At 40.5% G+C, this 15,056-nt stretch overlaps 1 protein-coding gene across 2 annotated transcripts in view; it reads right to left on the bottom strand.

Annotated features, from left to right (window-relative positions):
• LOC105805412 (lipid phosphate phosphatase-related protein type 1) overlaps positions 1–15,056 on the bottom strand; it is a 347,088-nt gene that overhangs the window by 40,693 nt on the left and 291,339 nt on the right. For both annotated transcript variants that reach the window (XM_012638306.1, XM_012638307.1), the window contains exon 3: positions 8,352–8,540. In XM_012638306.1, coding sequence (XP_012493760.1) covers positions 8,352–8,540 — 189 coding nt within the window. The remainder of the gene's footprint in view (positions 1–8,351; positions 8,541–15,056) is intronic.

Below are 15,056 nucleotides of genomic sequence, written 5' to 3'. Positions count from 1 at the left end.
TGTTCTTGATCCTTGTGGCTGTGCATCAATATCTGTGCATTTGAAGAAGTAGATGCTTATTCTAGTCTTTGCAGATTGGCTTTGTCTGGGGGAGTCTTTCAACAGTCAGTCCATCTGTTGTGGCTCTGAAGCCCAGGGTTACTGCAGAGCTGGGGTGCACCCAAAGCCTGGGACGGTTGAAGCCTGCCTGCTGCTGAGGCCTGTCCATATCCTGGGGATGCTGAAGTCAGGCTGGTGGTGGTACAGACCAGAGATGGGGTCTGCCTCACAGTCCTGAAGTCTGGGGCTGTGGGGACCTGCCTGCCCATTGCTGAGTTTTACTGTGGTGGGCCCAGTGTTGGGGTCCAAGGCAAATTCCTGCTCTTTTCCCTAAAATGTATGGTATCTCTTGCTACACTGTGATGCCTAGGGTTGGGGAAGGGGTGATGCAGGTAATGTAAAACTCTCCTTCCTACCCTCTTCAATGTGTCTTTTCTTATTATTTTTCTACAATCAGTTACTTGGATCTCTCACCTGGTTTCCTTACCTCTTATGAAGATATCTTTGGGTGTAGATACTTGTTTAAATAGATATTTCTGTGTGTGGAGGGGGTTAGTTATGATCACTGGAGAGCCCTATTCTGCTATTTCACTCCATCCCTCCCCTTCACAAATATTTTACAGGAGATATGATAAGCAATAAATAACTGATACAGATGTCAAAAAATTAGAGGACAGTTTTGAGGTTTCAAAACATAGACTGTGGAAAAAACTCATTACTGGAAGGTGTATTCTAAGGGGACTTCACTGCATGTTATACTTGATTGCCATTAAAAAGGGAATTTAGAATTCCTAGAGTATATATTTTGAGTTCATATATATGCTTGCTGTGACTCTAGTACTTGGCAATATCAAACTTGTTATTTGTTTCCTGTGGGCTTTGTAGTTGAAATCCCAGCCCTCATTTCTTGATGTGTGACTTTGGGCAAGTAATTGAAACTTTTTAATGATTCGAATTTGAAGATAATGACTATACCAGAAAGTAGTTTAGAGGATTAAAACAAATGTATGTAAAAGCATCTATAGATATTCAATGAATGTTTGCTATCTTCACTTCTGGTCTGTCTAGGGAAGAATGTGTGCTGAAATAGGAAAAAGAAGTTGTCATGCTTAGTCCTAGGGTAAGGAAACATGGTGTAATTCCTGCTCAGCTCGAAATACCCCTAACCAGGTTTTTTTCCCCCTTTGAGACAGGATCTCACTCTGTTGTCTAGGCTAGACTATAGTGGGGTCATCATAGCTCACTGCAACCTCAAACTACTGGGCTCTGGTGATTCTCCTGCCTCAGCCCCTGAGTAGCTAGAACTGCAGGTACATGCAACCACACCTGGCTAATTTTTTTGTAGTGATGGGGTCTTGATATGTTGTCCAGGCTGGTCTTGAACTCATGGCCTCAAGCAATCCTCCTGCTTCGGCCTCCCAAAGTGCTGAGATTACAGGCATAAGCCACTGTGCCTGGCCTAGACATAGTTTGTGTTGTAGATTTTATTTAAAATCTACCAAACAGACTCTGCTGCCAGCCATAAATACAAATGTCCTCATGCTGTACTTTAATCTTTCCTGATGAGTGCTGTTCTGTTCACAACCTCAGATCTGTAGAGAGGTTCTGGTCTGCTTATTTGCTGAGTTTTGGTTGGTTCAAGAGCTCTCGACTTCTGCTTTATCATATCTAGGTGTAAATGATGGAATTCTGCTCTAGACACTTCCTATGACTTTCAAAGTTCAAGGTTTAAATGGAACTAAGGCCATCTGGAGGATAGCATTTTGAAAACCATTCAGTAACTGGGATAGTAAGAATATTATAAACTGGAGTCTCCCTCCTGATCTTACTCCAGAGGCCACATCACCCATTCAGAAGGTGTCTTTAGTTGACACTTGATGTAAAATACAGCACGCCAAGGTAGTGCCATACATTTCCAAAACACAGTGTTCTCTTATTCTTTTTTGTTCCCCTGGACAGTGGATAAAAGAGAAATGGGAATGTAAAATGATTTAGCTGAAATACTGCTCTCAGTAAAGAGTAAAATGCGTCACCAAGTTATTTGACAATCACATATTTTTAGGCAAAAAAAAAATACTCTTTTCAAGATTCAAATTATCAAGCTCCTTAACACAATCATCTAGTCACCAATCACTAACAGGCCATCTTGAAGGTAGAAAGCATGTCTCCTTGTGGAATGGTGTCAGGGGAAAAAAATCTCTAAAGGGGATTTGGAGCACTCATCTGCAGTATGGGCAGAAACTGGGAAAATAGATTTTTTTCCTTTAAGTTTTTTTTAAAAATCTAAAACAATGGGAATATCTATAAATCTGTCCCAGAAAAAATGTAAATTGTAAAGCTCGTGTATATTGGCAACAAAGAAAACGTAGTCATGGGAAAATTTTTTTAAAAAAGGAAGTCATGTGATAATGTAGCAAAGGGGAAAAGATGTGAATTATAAAACATTAAAAGGAGTTTCAACAGATGAGATTGTTCAGTGCCTGGAAGAGGCAGATTATGAGGGATACAAGGCCCTACAATGTCTCCTTTGCTTCGGCAGCTGTGCCCCTCCTCAGCCAGCCAACAGACTTGCATTCTTGCATTAGTGAGAGCCCACTTTGTGATCTGCACTGTGCTTTGGGCTTTTACATTTGCTGGAAGAGCTTAAGGCCCAGAAACCCCCAAATGAAGATTTGCAATTTCCTCCAAATTGTGCCTTTCTATTAAACTGTGTTTGTCTCTTCCTCTCCTAGGAAATTCTAGATGAGTCTTCTATATGCAAGCGTGCACACTTGCATGCAAACTGTGAGCTATTTCAATTCTCGGGCTGAGAGTCAAATGTTCTGCTACTTCAATACTAAATACTCCTCTGTCACTTCGTTGTAAGGCCAAGAAAAAAGCTTTAATAGCCATTTTCTCATGCCTTGTGCCGCTGGGACTAAGATAAAATAAGGGTAAATCAGATTCTCTGCTGAGTAAATCCTCTTATCCAAACAGGCTCTCTTCCTTTGACTCCCAGTATATGAGTTTATTCAGAAGGCTCGAGGCAGTAGTTAGCCAGGGTTTCCAGGTGGTCAGAACACACACTGCAGATTTCTTTGAAACACAGGGCACCACTTTTGGCTAAATGGTTCTGGACACAGTAAATTCCCCACGCTCTAACCTTTCCTAAAGATCTGGGACAGCAGTGGCTTTGGCCCTTTGCAGTTTATCCCATGTGGCCTTATCTCAATATGATGCTGATCTTTTCTGACAGCAAAGCACAAAAGGAGAAATAAGAAATGACAGGCCAAATGCACAGCAAAGTCTTTTCCCTCCCGCCTTTCTTGTGTGTCCCTGAAGTTGTGAATGGGCTTGTTAATGCCCATCTGCAGAAACACATAGCAGTGTAGGGTGCTAGGTTCTTTCATGGTTAATGTGCTTGAGGATGCACAAAAATCCAAGGACAAGTCCAGGTTGAGTTACTTTCTTGAAACTTGCTATTATTAGTTAGTGTTGCACAAATCACCCCAAAGGAGTCCTGACTTCATGAAATGGTTTTAAGGAGGAATAAAGAAAAACCATGCAGGTCTGTGAAACAGTTGACCAGGCAAAGAGGTACCAAATTGAACTCCAAGGAGAAAGTTGTAACTCGGTAACTAAGAATCTAACATTTGGAGCCTTCCAATCAGAATGTTCCTTTTTTAGTTCTCATGGAATATGAAAACTGGAAAGATCTTAAAAAACATTTAGCCTAACCCTCTTCTTTTACATAGAGATGAGGAAACTGAACCACAGAGGGAACATAACTTTCTAAGGGTCATACAATTACTGGGGGCAGAGCCATGAGTGAGACCCCTGCCTCTTGTCAGACCACACCTGAGAAAAGATGACTGCATCCTGAGAACGAAGGATGCACACTCAGAAGCAAGGGTGTGTGCTAGGTGGGCATTTGGGATTTGTGACCCAACCAAGGCTGCTTTGAGACAAGCCATACCTCACCAGGATGGGGCAGAAGAGTATCAGAAGACTTCTGCTTTCTATCCTGCTGCTGCTCACTTATTATTAGGTCTTGAGGGAAGATCAAGCCCATCAGCAGGGTTGCAAGGCCACACCGCTCTCTGCTATTAACCCATCAACTGTAATTAGCCCTGGTTCCTGGCAATGTCCCTCATATCGAAGGAAAGCAGTGGAACCAAATGTGTAGCTATTTGTGCAATCATGCAGAATTAGCTGGAAACTTCAGCAAATCATTTAACCTTGTTGAGTCACTGTTACCAACTAAAAATGAAGAAAATCAGACCCCACACTTTCTCTGTGTTCTTTGGGATATCCCTTTTCTATCTCACTGGGTTGTTGTGGGGATAAGGCAGGCTATGCCTGCAGAATGTAAGTTAAAATATGTTATTCTTACCATCATCATTTGTGCAATATTCCTTAGCACATATTTTGGGGGCTTGTCAGTATTGTTCACATTTTTTAACCCAGAGAAGCAGAGGAATAGAAAGGCTGAATCAGGGTTTCATAATTGACAGCTAGAGTAGAACTCTAGGTTCATAATGCCCAGCCCACTGTCCACATCCCCTTGGCTTCCCACTGGAGCATTTGTCCTACATTTCAATTTGTGTCATTTGGGGAAAATGAATCAATAGAAGAAAAATGTAGCCTGGAGAGGAATTTATGCTGAAAATCTTAGAAAAAATAAGACTTTACAGTTTTCTCTTCTCTATGAGCAAAAGTGATAGGTCTTATTTCATTCTATTCTTGCTTTTTGGCTGGGTTTTTATTAGAATTGCCATTTTCAAGTCTTACGAAAGTTTTGTCATTTCCTAATTATTGCCAAAAGAACTGGAGTATACAGTTCGTTTTAGAAATATTTCTTTTGGTTTAAAAATAATATACAGTCATGGAGAATTTAGAAAGACATATGTAAAAGCATGAGAAAGGAGAAAAAAATTAACATTAGCATTCAGAGATAATAGTTGAAAATGTTTTCTTTCTATTCCTTTTATATAATTATAAATCTGAGATTTTACTTGCAACACCCACAAGGTATCTCCTTAGGTTGTATTAAATATTTGGACCCACAGACAACCTCAGGCTACATTTGGTACTGGTCCTCTTGGAAAGAACACAGCTTGCCAACAGGGCAGCAGTACCCACTTCTCCTCAGCATGTGTCCTTGCAGTGGTCCAGCAGAGCACTACAGCTCAGGTACATGGGGACTGCATATATATCAGTGGGTGCAGGAGTCATCCTGGCTTAAAAGCCACATGATGTATAGGAGTCAATATGTGGAGTACCAACTCCATAGGCATAGTTTCCAAAGTCCCACAGTGGACACGTCAAGTTACCAGAGTCACTGCAGTGAAATCACAGCATGGCACTCTCTCAGGTAATAACAGTTCTCTGACAACAGATAAAATTCACCAATTAGGGGTCAATTTTGCCTAGTGTCATAGTTGATATGTTATCCTTTTTTCTTTTTCTTGGGAAATTTTGTCAGAAAATCAAAAGAAGTTCAAATTCTCTCATAGAAGGGAAAAAGATTCTACCCACAACTATATATAATGTTGTGGCCTTTAAAAAAATCCTAAATCATAAACATGTTTTTGAAATATCTTAAGCAGTGCTGGAACATAACTTCCCCATAATATCCTCTAGTATTGTATACTGACATAAACATCCCTATACACAAATCTTTGTATAAAACACTGATCATTTTCTTAACATAAATCCAGGGAATGGCGTTAAGGACCAGGTCTGAAGTTTATAAAGCTCTTGATACAAAGCTCTTTGACAGGATGGTTTTCAGAAAGAAAATATCAGTTTAGACTTTGACTAGAATTGTTTGAAAGTCTCTGTACCTTCGACAACATGGACTGTGTTCCTTTAAAACATTTGCCAATTTTATATGGGGAAAACTCTAGCTTTTAAAAATATTTTTCTTTGACTACTGATGAGTTTAGAAATGTTTATATGCACACAGACTATTGATTGATTGTTTTGTTAATTAATTGTCTATTCTTCATTTTTGAGAAGTTCATCTTTTTAAGTACGAAAGATATTTAACATCTGAATATCATACTAAAACTATTTTGCAGTCTTTATTTTTCTTTTAATAGAAACTTTTATTTTTAGGTAGACAAATCTAATCCTTTTTATATGATAACATCAGCACTCCTAAGTGAGATTGTTGTTACTATTGAGGGTGCTTTTGTGGGTATTTATGTGGACTTACTTTCTAAGCGTTTGAAATCCATAATTTTCTTGTTTGTAAGTATGTGTTGAAAAGCTTTCCATTTATTTTTGGGCTCTGGAACATTTTATATAGTTTGGGATTTTTTAATTCTTCAAAAGTTTGAAGGAGCTATTCCACAGCTACATGTCCCTAGTACTAGTTCTTTTTAGGCATGTTTAAAATTTTATTCTAGTCTCATTCATCTATTCAGCTTTGCCACATCTCTTTTGTAAATTTTTTATTTGTTAGTAAATCATCTTTTCATAGATTATCAATTTTGAGGTTTTAAGCATTTATTGGCATAGACTTGTACACATAATTTAAATAAACCTTTAAAAAATCTACATATGTATTTTTGGTTATATTTTTTTCCTTAACTTTTTTACTTCTGCCTTTTTTAGACTAGGCAGGGGGTTGTACATTTATCGATTCTATTTTCTGATTCTAATTTTCTGCTTTCATAATTTTTATTATTCAATTTCCCTTGCTTAGACACTTTTTTTCATTCAAATTTTATATTTACAAAAAGTAATTATAGGAGAACCTTGGCAAAAATAAATATTTTCTTGGATGGGGAATAGAGAATAATATTCTAGTAATTCACTGAGTCACTCAGGGATGACTGCCTGAGTACATAGGAAGAAACCAAGATCTGATTCCAGACTAAGTCCACTGCCTTCGGGTAGAATCACCATCAAAGCATTCCATACAGAACCCTGGTTTTATCTGGGGAGTAGCGTATCACTCTAAAACCAGGCAGAAAAGGTCTTATGAGTGTTCTCAGTGGAATCTCATTCTCTTCAGATGGAGGAAGTTGGCCTGTGACCCAAAAGAGGGCAAAGAACAGTTTCTAGCCAGGTTTCTTGATTCCCTCTTCAGCACTGTGCTAAAGTCATTTCTAAGCTTCACAACAACTCATGAAATAAGTAATCCCTTGTCCTTATCTTGTATGGGAGGGAACAGTAAGGTGACTTGCCCAAAGGAGGTGAATCCAGGTGTGTTGGGCTGCAAAGCTTGTGTTTTTAACCACTCAGATATGTCATGTTGCAGCTCTTCCATGCTGACCTTAATCCCTATAGCATAGTCTGAAGGGGGAGCTCTATTGAGCCTGGGATCGATGATCCAAATGAACTTATCATGTCCCTGTTATTTCTCTCCAAAGCTCTATTCCATTTCTCATCTTCAAGCAAGCAAAACAGAAAATAACATGTGAACGGAAAGTCTGAGCAGTCGGTATAGTCCGTGGCATGCCCGTCAGTATCTTTATTACTGCCCCTCAGAGGTAGGGGAGGAGGGAGAGCTGGGGGAGAAAAGCTATTAGAAGAGAAGGAGGGAAAATGGGAACTGAGATTACATCCCAACTAATCTGAGTTTGTAGCATGTTTAGACAAAGAAACATTTACTTTAAAACTCCCCCAAAATATCATTTTTAAAATTAAACTGTCTTAAGCGTTAAACCACTTGACCAGATAACACAGATCTATAAACTTTACCCGCTTAAGCAATTTCCCTAGAGGTTGCTTGGCCAGATTTTTGCCTCCTGAGAAGGCAAATGAAATAGACAAAGGTAAAATTGCAACTTAATTGAATGTGATATAAGGTGAACAGAGCCAGAGCCATCAAGAATGAATCACAACAAACTCCGGGTCAAGTAATTTCTCTCATCTCTGGCCTCTCTGGAAGTTCAATCAGAACAGCAGGAGACGCCGGCCTGGGGGCTTCTCTTCTACTCTGATCCGAGTCTTTATGTCAAGGCAAGCAGTAACATCCAGGATTCTCTTCTGAATACACACATCCCACAGCAGCCTCTTTTTTTAAGAGCACAGTAGCTATTAGCTAATCATACCTGCAGATTTAGAACATTCACACATGCTTTTGAAAAATATATTTTTAAAAATTCAGATACCAAAAAAGCAAAAGCTCCCTATAAAGGACATGATCTATTTTAATGAGTTTTTATGCAGAGCTCCTTTCGCTCTGCTTTGGCTGAAACAGGATACCAGTGATAAGGCTGCTAGTGAATGCCCAGGAGGATAGGGAAAAACAGAAAGAGCAGACAGGAAATATTCTTGGGTAACTGACAACAAAGAAAGAAGTCTATTTCTGTACTTACAATAGCAGTTGGGGTGGCAGCCAGCACACAATAGAGCACCAGAGGGGTGATGAAGCTTTCTTCCTCTGTCCCTGGGTAAGGCTTCATTAAGTCTCCATCCTGACAGAAGAATCCTTGTATATGCACCTGAAAAGTGTCAGTGCATTCGAAGTAGTAGGCAAGCAGCACTGTCCCAGCCATGATGACAAGCTGAAAATACAGCATGGCCACACAGAGACATTAGCAGGGCTTCGGAGCAGCCCTTGCCCCTCAGAGCACACTCCCTCCATCACCCCGGCAGCAGCTCTCCTGATATTGGTATTGGCGAGTGTGTGCGTGCCTGGCGCAGCGTGCTCTGGGAGTGTGTGCTTGCTTGTCTGCCTTGTAACATCTGTTCTATAAACCTTCCAGCAAATAATGAACAGCTCCCATCTGAAAGGCAGACCCCAGCCAGGCTCGTGGAGAGCCCCAGCCCTTGCGGCTACCCTCCTCTCAGACTATGCAAGAGAACTAAGGCAATATGTCCATTCGGGACAGAGGTGAAAAGTCACAGGGCGGTCGCATGAGAGTTGGCAAGATGTGGAGGTGAGAGCTATGAGTGAGAAATTTCATAAATTATTAGGGTAGACTTACCTTATAAAATATTAGAGATAGGTGAATCACGAAAAAACAAAGCGATGAACAAATGAAGGAATGAACAGGAAAGTCTAGAGCCTAGAAAGGTTAAGGGAAATTTCTATGCTCTAAATTATTGGCAGGTATCCTGTATCAGTTATAACTTAACTCTTTCCAAAATGGTTTTGCCTTTATTCCAAAATACTTTCCACCAACGACTTTGCTGATGATCGTATCTTATTTAGACATATAGACTTCATAAAATTTAGGTGTAAAAAGAGATAAAATTATCCTTTCATTTGGACTCAAATGTCCTAGATACTCACCAAGGTTTAGATATACCTTTTAATAGGTATGTGGAACTGAGGGAATATGGAAATGCAACATTATTTTTTCCATTCATATTTGGAAAACACCGAAATGCCAAGATAGTGGTAATAAAAGTAGACCAAAACATAGGTCTTTGAGGTTATGAGACTACAGAAACTTAAGCTGGAAGAAATTTTGGAGTTCTTCCTAACACCTTGATTTCATAGATGAGAAAAAATGAGGCCCAGAAAGTGGAACTGACCACCGCTTGATTACGCAATAAGTAAATAAACATTGTTTAGACTGAGCCTTGACAAAGCAGGGAAACTAAAATGGAGAAAAAATAGTTCAATTTGTTTAAATGTATCAAAGTTAGCACTATATAAAAAAATGAGAACTTGGTAGGACATCTTTATATATCTATGGCTTAAAATTGTTATTTGGAAGTACACATAGGGCAGTGAGGGGGAAAACATAATCTCTTCGGGGTTTAGGAAGTCTAAAGTTCTTATTCCAGTCCTGGAATGACTCATCCAAGGTCTCATGGCTGGTTAGTGTTAAAGCCAGGACTAGAAGACCACATTTCCTGATCTCTCGGGGGAAAAAATGACTGTGCCGGGGTATCGAAACCACATCCTATACAAAAAGAGAGAGGTGGGGGAGGCAAAGTAGCTGAACTCCAGCACAGAGAGGCAATGTGTGGCATTTTCCTATCCATTACTTTAGCCACAGCAATGAAGCACAGCCTTTACACTCTGCCCCAGTCTTAACCATTCTCTGGATCTCACCCAGCCTCTACTTCTGGGATAGTACCTCTGCAATTCCTCCTCACCAGAGCAGAAAGCATCATTTCCTGTAAGGGTCATTTGTATTAAGAATCTTACCCATTTTTCCCTGTTGCATGTTCTTCCTCTCTGGCTCATAAGCCTTTCTTATCTCCCAGTTATAGTAAGTCTCAAGTGTAAACTCCTAGCCATCTGCTATGAAAGTCTTTACCTTTGGGCTGCACCCACCACTACCATCTTTCCTTTTATTCCTGGTAGGCCAAAAACCATACTCTCCATTCACTATCCCTTGCCTATGATTTGTCCTTGGCTCTACAAGGATTATGTTCTTCTAGTATCTGGCATTTTCTAGCCAGTGGATCCCCCATTACAACTTCTGACCATCTAGTAGTCTCCAACACCATGTATTTCTCCATGCCTGAAGTTGTTTATTGGTACCATGTGTAAATCACCAACCTTCATGCCAGTCATCTCTGCTATTTCAGGTAATTGGTTTACTTGCTTTTCTTACAGCAGCTGGGAAGAAACTTGGATAAATATGTTTCCTATAAAACTGAGAGAGAGGTCCTCCAAAGCTGCCCATGCTGATGGGTACTCTTGCTTGCATCTCTTTTATAAAGTCAAAGCTATAAAGTTTCTATTTCTTTTGTGCTTGACTGGTCAACTGAGTTGACCTGATAGAAAAGAACACAGACAGCTGACTCGAATGTTTTGAAGATGAAATAACACCAGGATTCCAACAGTTTTGAGGTTCTGCCTCTGGAGTTGTCTCTGTCCCCTGCACAGGGCTGATCTGGGATGTTTATATATCTTATTCATTGGCTGGAAAAACATTTCTCGCTCTTGGCAGATAACTGCTTGAAGAACAGACAGGCTCCATGGGGGCCTTTTGGACAAAAAATAAAATGAAAAAATGGCATCTAACCTCTCCTATTGAGGAAGTATATTGTATTTTGTTGGGTCCCTTTGTGCTACTACTTCGTTTTAAAAAAGGGAAAAGTGAAAATGAAGTAAACAAAAGCAAAAACATACATATAGGAAAAGGACTCAATACAAAAGCAAAGAATAGAAACTTTAAAACATAGGACTGTCTTGATACCAAATACATCAAATTCAACAATAACAACCCAAAAAAGCATCATATGCCTAAATTTGAATTCTGTAGAACAAATCTTGAATAGCTGCCTGATTTATTCAATCCTGGAAGGAACATTCAGAGAGAATTAAATGAATCGCTTGATCAATTACAGGACATAAAGTAATAAACAGAGAACCTTGGCAACGGAAAGGGTGGTAGTGGTAGGTGGGTGCTTCAGCTAAAGTAATAGAACTGACCCACCTGCATGAGTCAACTTGCCTTGGCTCTTGCCCTGAGTAGCCAGAAACTCCTCCCTGTCATTTTCAAGCAATCCTCAAACTCCCTGGAGAGTCTCCCAATAATGCCATTTAGAGATGCACAGAAGCAAAAATAGAACAATTCCGATCTTGATTTCTAGTTTCTTTTCTATTGAACACTCTCTTGTGACCATATATTAAAAAGGAGCTGATGCATTTACTGTTGGAACAGAAACAACACATGTTGACTCTGCCTCTGTGAGCAGAGACGTCCACCTCACTGCACTGACGATGCCACACAATTAGCCATCAGCATACTCGCTTTTTCCTCCCTGTCCTGAGCCATGATCCATCACTGTCTAGGTTTGTGTCACTGGTGCCAGCTGGCACACTTGCCATCTCCATTGCCCTCCTCAGCCCCATTTAGGGATGCATGGAGGGAGGCCATAATGTTGGTGTCACATGAGCAGATGGTGAGGCTGTGCCAGGCCCAAGTACTGGTGGAAGGGTCGAAGATGTCAGCGTGAAAGAAGCAATTATGGCTTGTGGGAGTATAATAAGGTGTAAGGAGCGCATGTACCAGGGACTTTCCTCAGCTGTCGCTTCCCAAGAATGACAATCTAATACAGAAAGAAAATGTATTAAGTGCTGATCCTCCCACAAAGATTCGGAAGGCAGATGCCAGCAATATCTGAAATCGAGCTTCTCATGGTTGAAAGCACTGTTTCTACCCAGGAAATCTGATTAGAGAAAAGCAAATGTCACAAAGAGTGATAACTGAGAAGGTCATGAAGCTGAAAGGACAAGAACATTTTCCAGCAGGAGATAAAGTCTGGAGGAATTGATGTCCACTGCTCTACAGGACCCGACACAAGCTGGGGAACAGGGAATCCTAGTGCTAGGTGACTGGCCATCCCTGTTTGCCTGGGATGGAGGGGTTTCTTGGGGCAGAGGACTTTCATTGCTAAAATCAAGATGGTCCTGAACAAACCGGGATGCTTGGTCACGCTACCTGAGATGATGAATGTTTCTTTCCCCAAAGGGGTTTCTTATTCTGGTTTGGCCATGAGCTGTCAATGCTAGCTAATAAGTCAATAAATAACTCTTAGTGTGACAATGAGCCAAGAGGCAGCACCCAAGAAGAGCTGTGATGGTGAGGAATTCTCAGACACGCTCTCCAACCCCAAGCAAACTGCGATTCAACTGGAGAGTGCTCGCCAACACAGGCAACAGACAGTGATCTGTAGGAGGGTGTCTGCTGATCCCAAGTGGGAGTCACAGGCAGCTGCATATGTCTTGTGCACTGGAGGGAAGAGAAGGTGACAGGAGGAGGACAAGGGAAGGGGGCTATTGCATGAGGGAAGAGGGGGACAGGGGATGAAGAGGGCAGCATGGTGTCTGTTTAGGGTATTGGTCCTCGGCCAGCCCCATGGATATATATGCTCAATTACATAGGGTGAGAGGATAAAGGAAAGTCAGGCAGAAGGAGCTTAGGTGATAACACAGTTTATGAAAAAGCAATGTCTTAGTGAGGGCTCCAGGGAATAGCACACGTTAAGAACCTTCATGTTTTACAGTATAGAGAAAGAACATCCTAGTCACAAGCGTCAATGGCTGATGTGGGAAAAAAGCATTGATGGAAGTAGAAACCAATGTGTAGGCTAGAGGGGAAGCCCGGGAGAAAACTAATAGTGAACCCTTGTGAGACCTCACTGGGTACCCTTAGAAATAAGTGTGACCCTTGGAGAGAGGCTGGAGGTTCTCCATATACAACAGAGGCAAGAGCCGAGGAGGAAGAGGGGAGAAGAGGAAAGGTAAGAAGGAAGGAAAGGAGGAAGAGGAGAAGATGATAATGGTATCCTATGCATAGGTCGCAGGAACTGTTCTAAGCACTTTACATAAATTAACTCTAAATCTGCCCAGCCTGTGTGGTAGGCATATTATTATTTCCAGAGGAGGAAACAGGCAAAGAGAGATTATCTGAATTGCACAGGATCCCACAGCTCACAAGGGTAAACCTGGGATAATTACTATATATATGTGTGTCTCCACACAAATTTATGTGGCCTGGGGAAAATTAGGTTACACACATAAATCAGCATAACAGTAAGCACTAAATATGTGGCACATCCTCAGACACTTTATTTAAATGTCTCTGTTTCCTCATCTGTATGAAGGTTGATAACTATCTGATAAAGAGGCAATAGGGTGTGTTTCTGTATTACATTTTGTTCCAAAAATCGACTTTCCTCAAATAAAGCAAGCTAGTATTCATAAGAAGTTGGAAAGAAGAAAAAAGGAAATAAACATAGTGACCTAAAATAGACAGGAATTACAGGTCTGAGTGTAAACTGTCAATTCAAGAAGGAAACGCTGGTCAGTTACACATTTCACAGTATCTACGAGACAAAACCGACAGTTAAGGATAAGTAGACTGTTGCCGACATAGTAACCAGGCAGGATTTCTTCCTTTGGATTCTCATGAAGGAAGTAAAAGGATAAACAGTGACTCAGCGATGAGTATGACGGTGCTGTTCTTTTTATGAGACCTCATATCAACTTTATATAGGCTTCATGTAAGTAAAATTTACAAGAACAGGACTGGGATAGAGTGGAGGAGGTTGGCATGATGATTCTGTCTTGACTGAACTTGAGAGAGAGAGCACAGTGAAAGGTTAGGAGTGTAGGACAGACTACCTAGGTTGGAAATCAGCTCTGCTGCTCACTAGGTATGCGACTTAAATTTTTGTGCCTCAGTTTCTTCATTTGCAAAATGGGACTAATAATTCTGTAGCACCTATTTCTTTAAGTTATAACGATTTAATGAGGATTGCGTATCAATTTCTTAGGGCAGCACGTGACTCAAAAGACTAAGCATTTTCTGGAAGAGTGGATGGACTATTGGGCAGCAATGAATGAGGGAGACTATCTTTCTAGCATGCGCCTGGCTAATTAAATATAGACCTGCATCTTTTAATTAACAAGCCATTAAACTGTGATTGAGTGATACCCTGTTGTGGAAACTGAGGAACCCCAAATGGATCAGTGTGCGTATGAGAATTCATCCCCTCCTTTTTAAGAAGGATGAAATGGCAACCACAGGCAAGGATAGGTGGATCGAATGGGATCAGTCAGTCATTCAACTAATATTAATTGAGTGCCTACTATACACAGACATTAGGAGTATTTAGTTGTTAACAAAACTGAGTAACAAATAAGAAAACTCTGTTAAAACAGGCATGGTCTTTGGACTCATGGGGCTTTCTGTGGGGGAGACAGATATCATAAAGGCCCCCCATATAATAATGATTCTCATTGATTGACCATATGACCAGCTATATAACTTTGAAGGTATTATCTTATATGATACTTACAACAGAGCAAGTGAATGGTAGAGTTAGGCTTTGAACCTCCAGTGTCATTTAACTACCATTTTATACTTAAAAACTACAATTAGCATAACGAGATGACATGTAAAGTGCTTAGTACGCTGCTTGGCACTTGATAAGTGCTCAGTTCTTTTTCTTGCTTTTTAATTTTTATTTGCTCTTCCTTTTCAATGCTTTTTTATATGACTTTGGGGTGCGAGTAGAGGTTGACTGAGGCCCCTCCCACATTCTCCTTTCTTAGCTACTTTAAACTACTACTTTCCCCTGCCCATGACCATTCTTTCCCCAATTCC

This window comes from Propithecus coquereli, unplaced genomic scaffold (assembly GCF_000956105.1).
Source record: "Propithecus coquereli isolate 6110/MARCELLA unplaced genomic scaffold, Pcoq_1.0 Scaffold128, whole genome shotgun sequence".
Classification (NCBI taxonomy): domain Eukaryota; kingdom Metazoa; phylum Chordata; class Mammalia; order Primates; family Indriidae; genus Propithecus; species Propithecus coquereli.
Note: the sequence above shows the minus strand (reverse complement) of the source record. Positions and strands in the feature narration are given on the sequence as shown.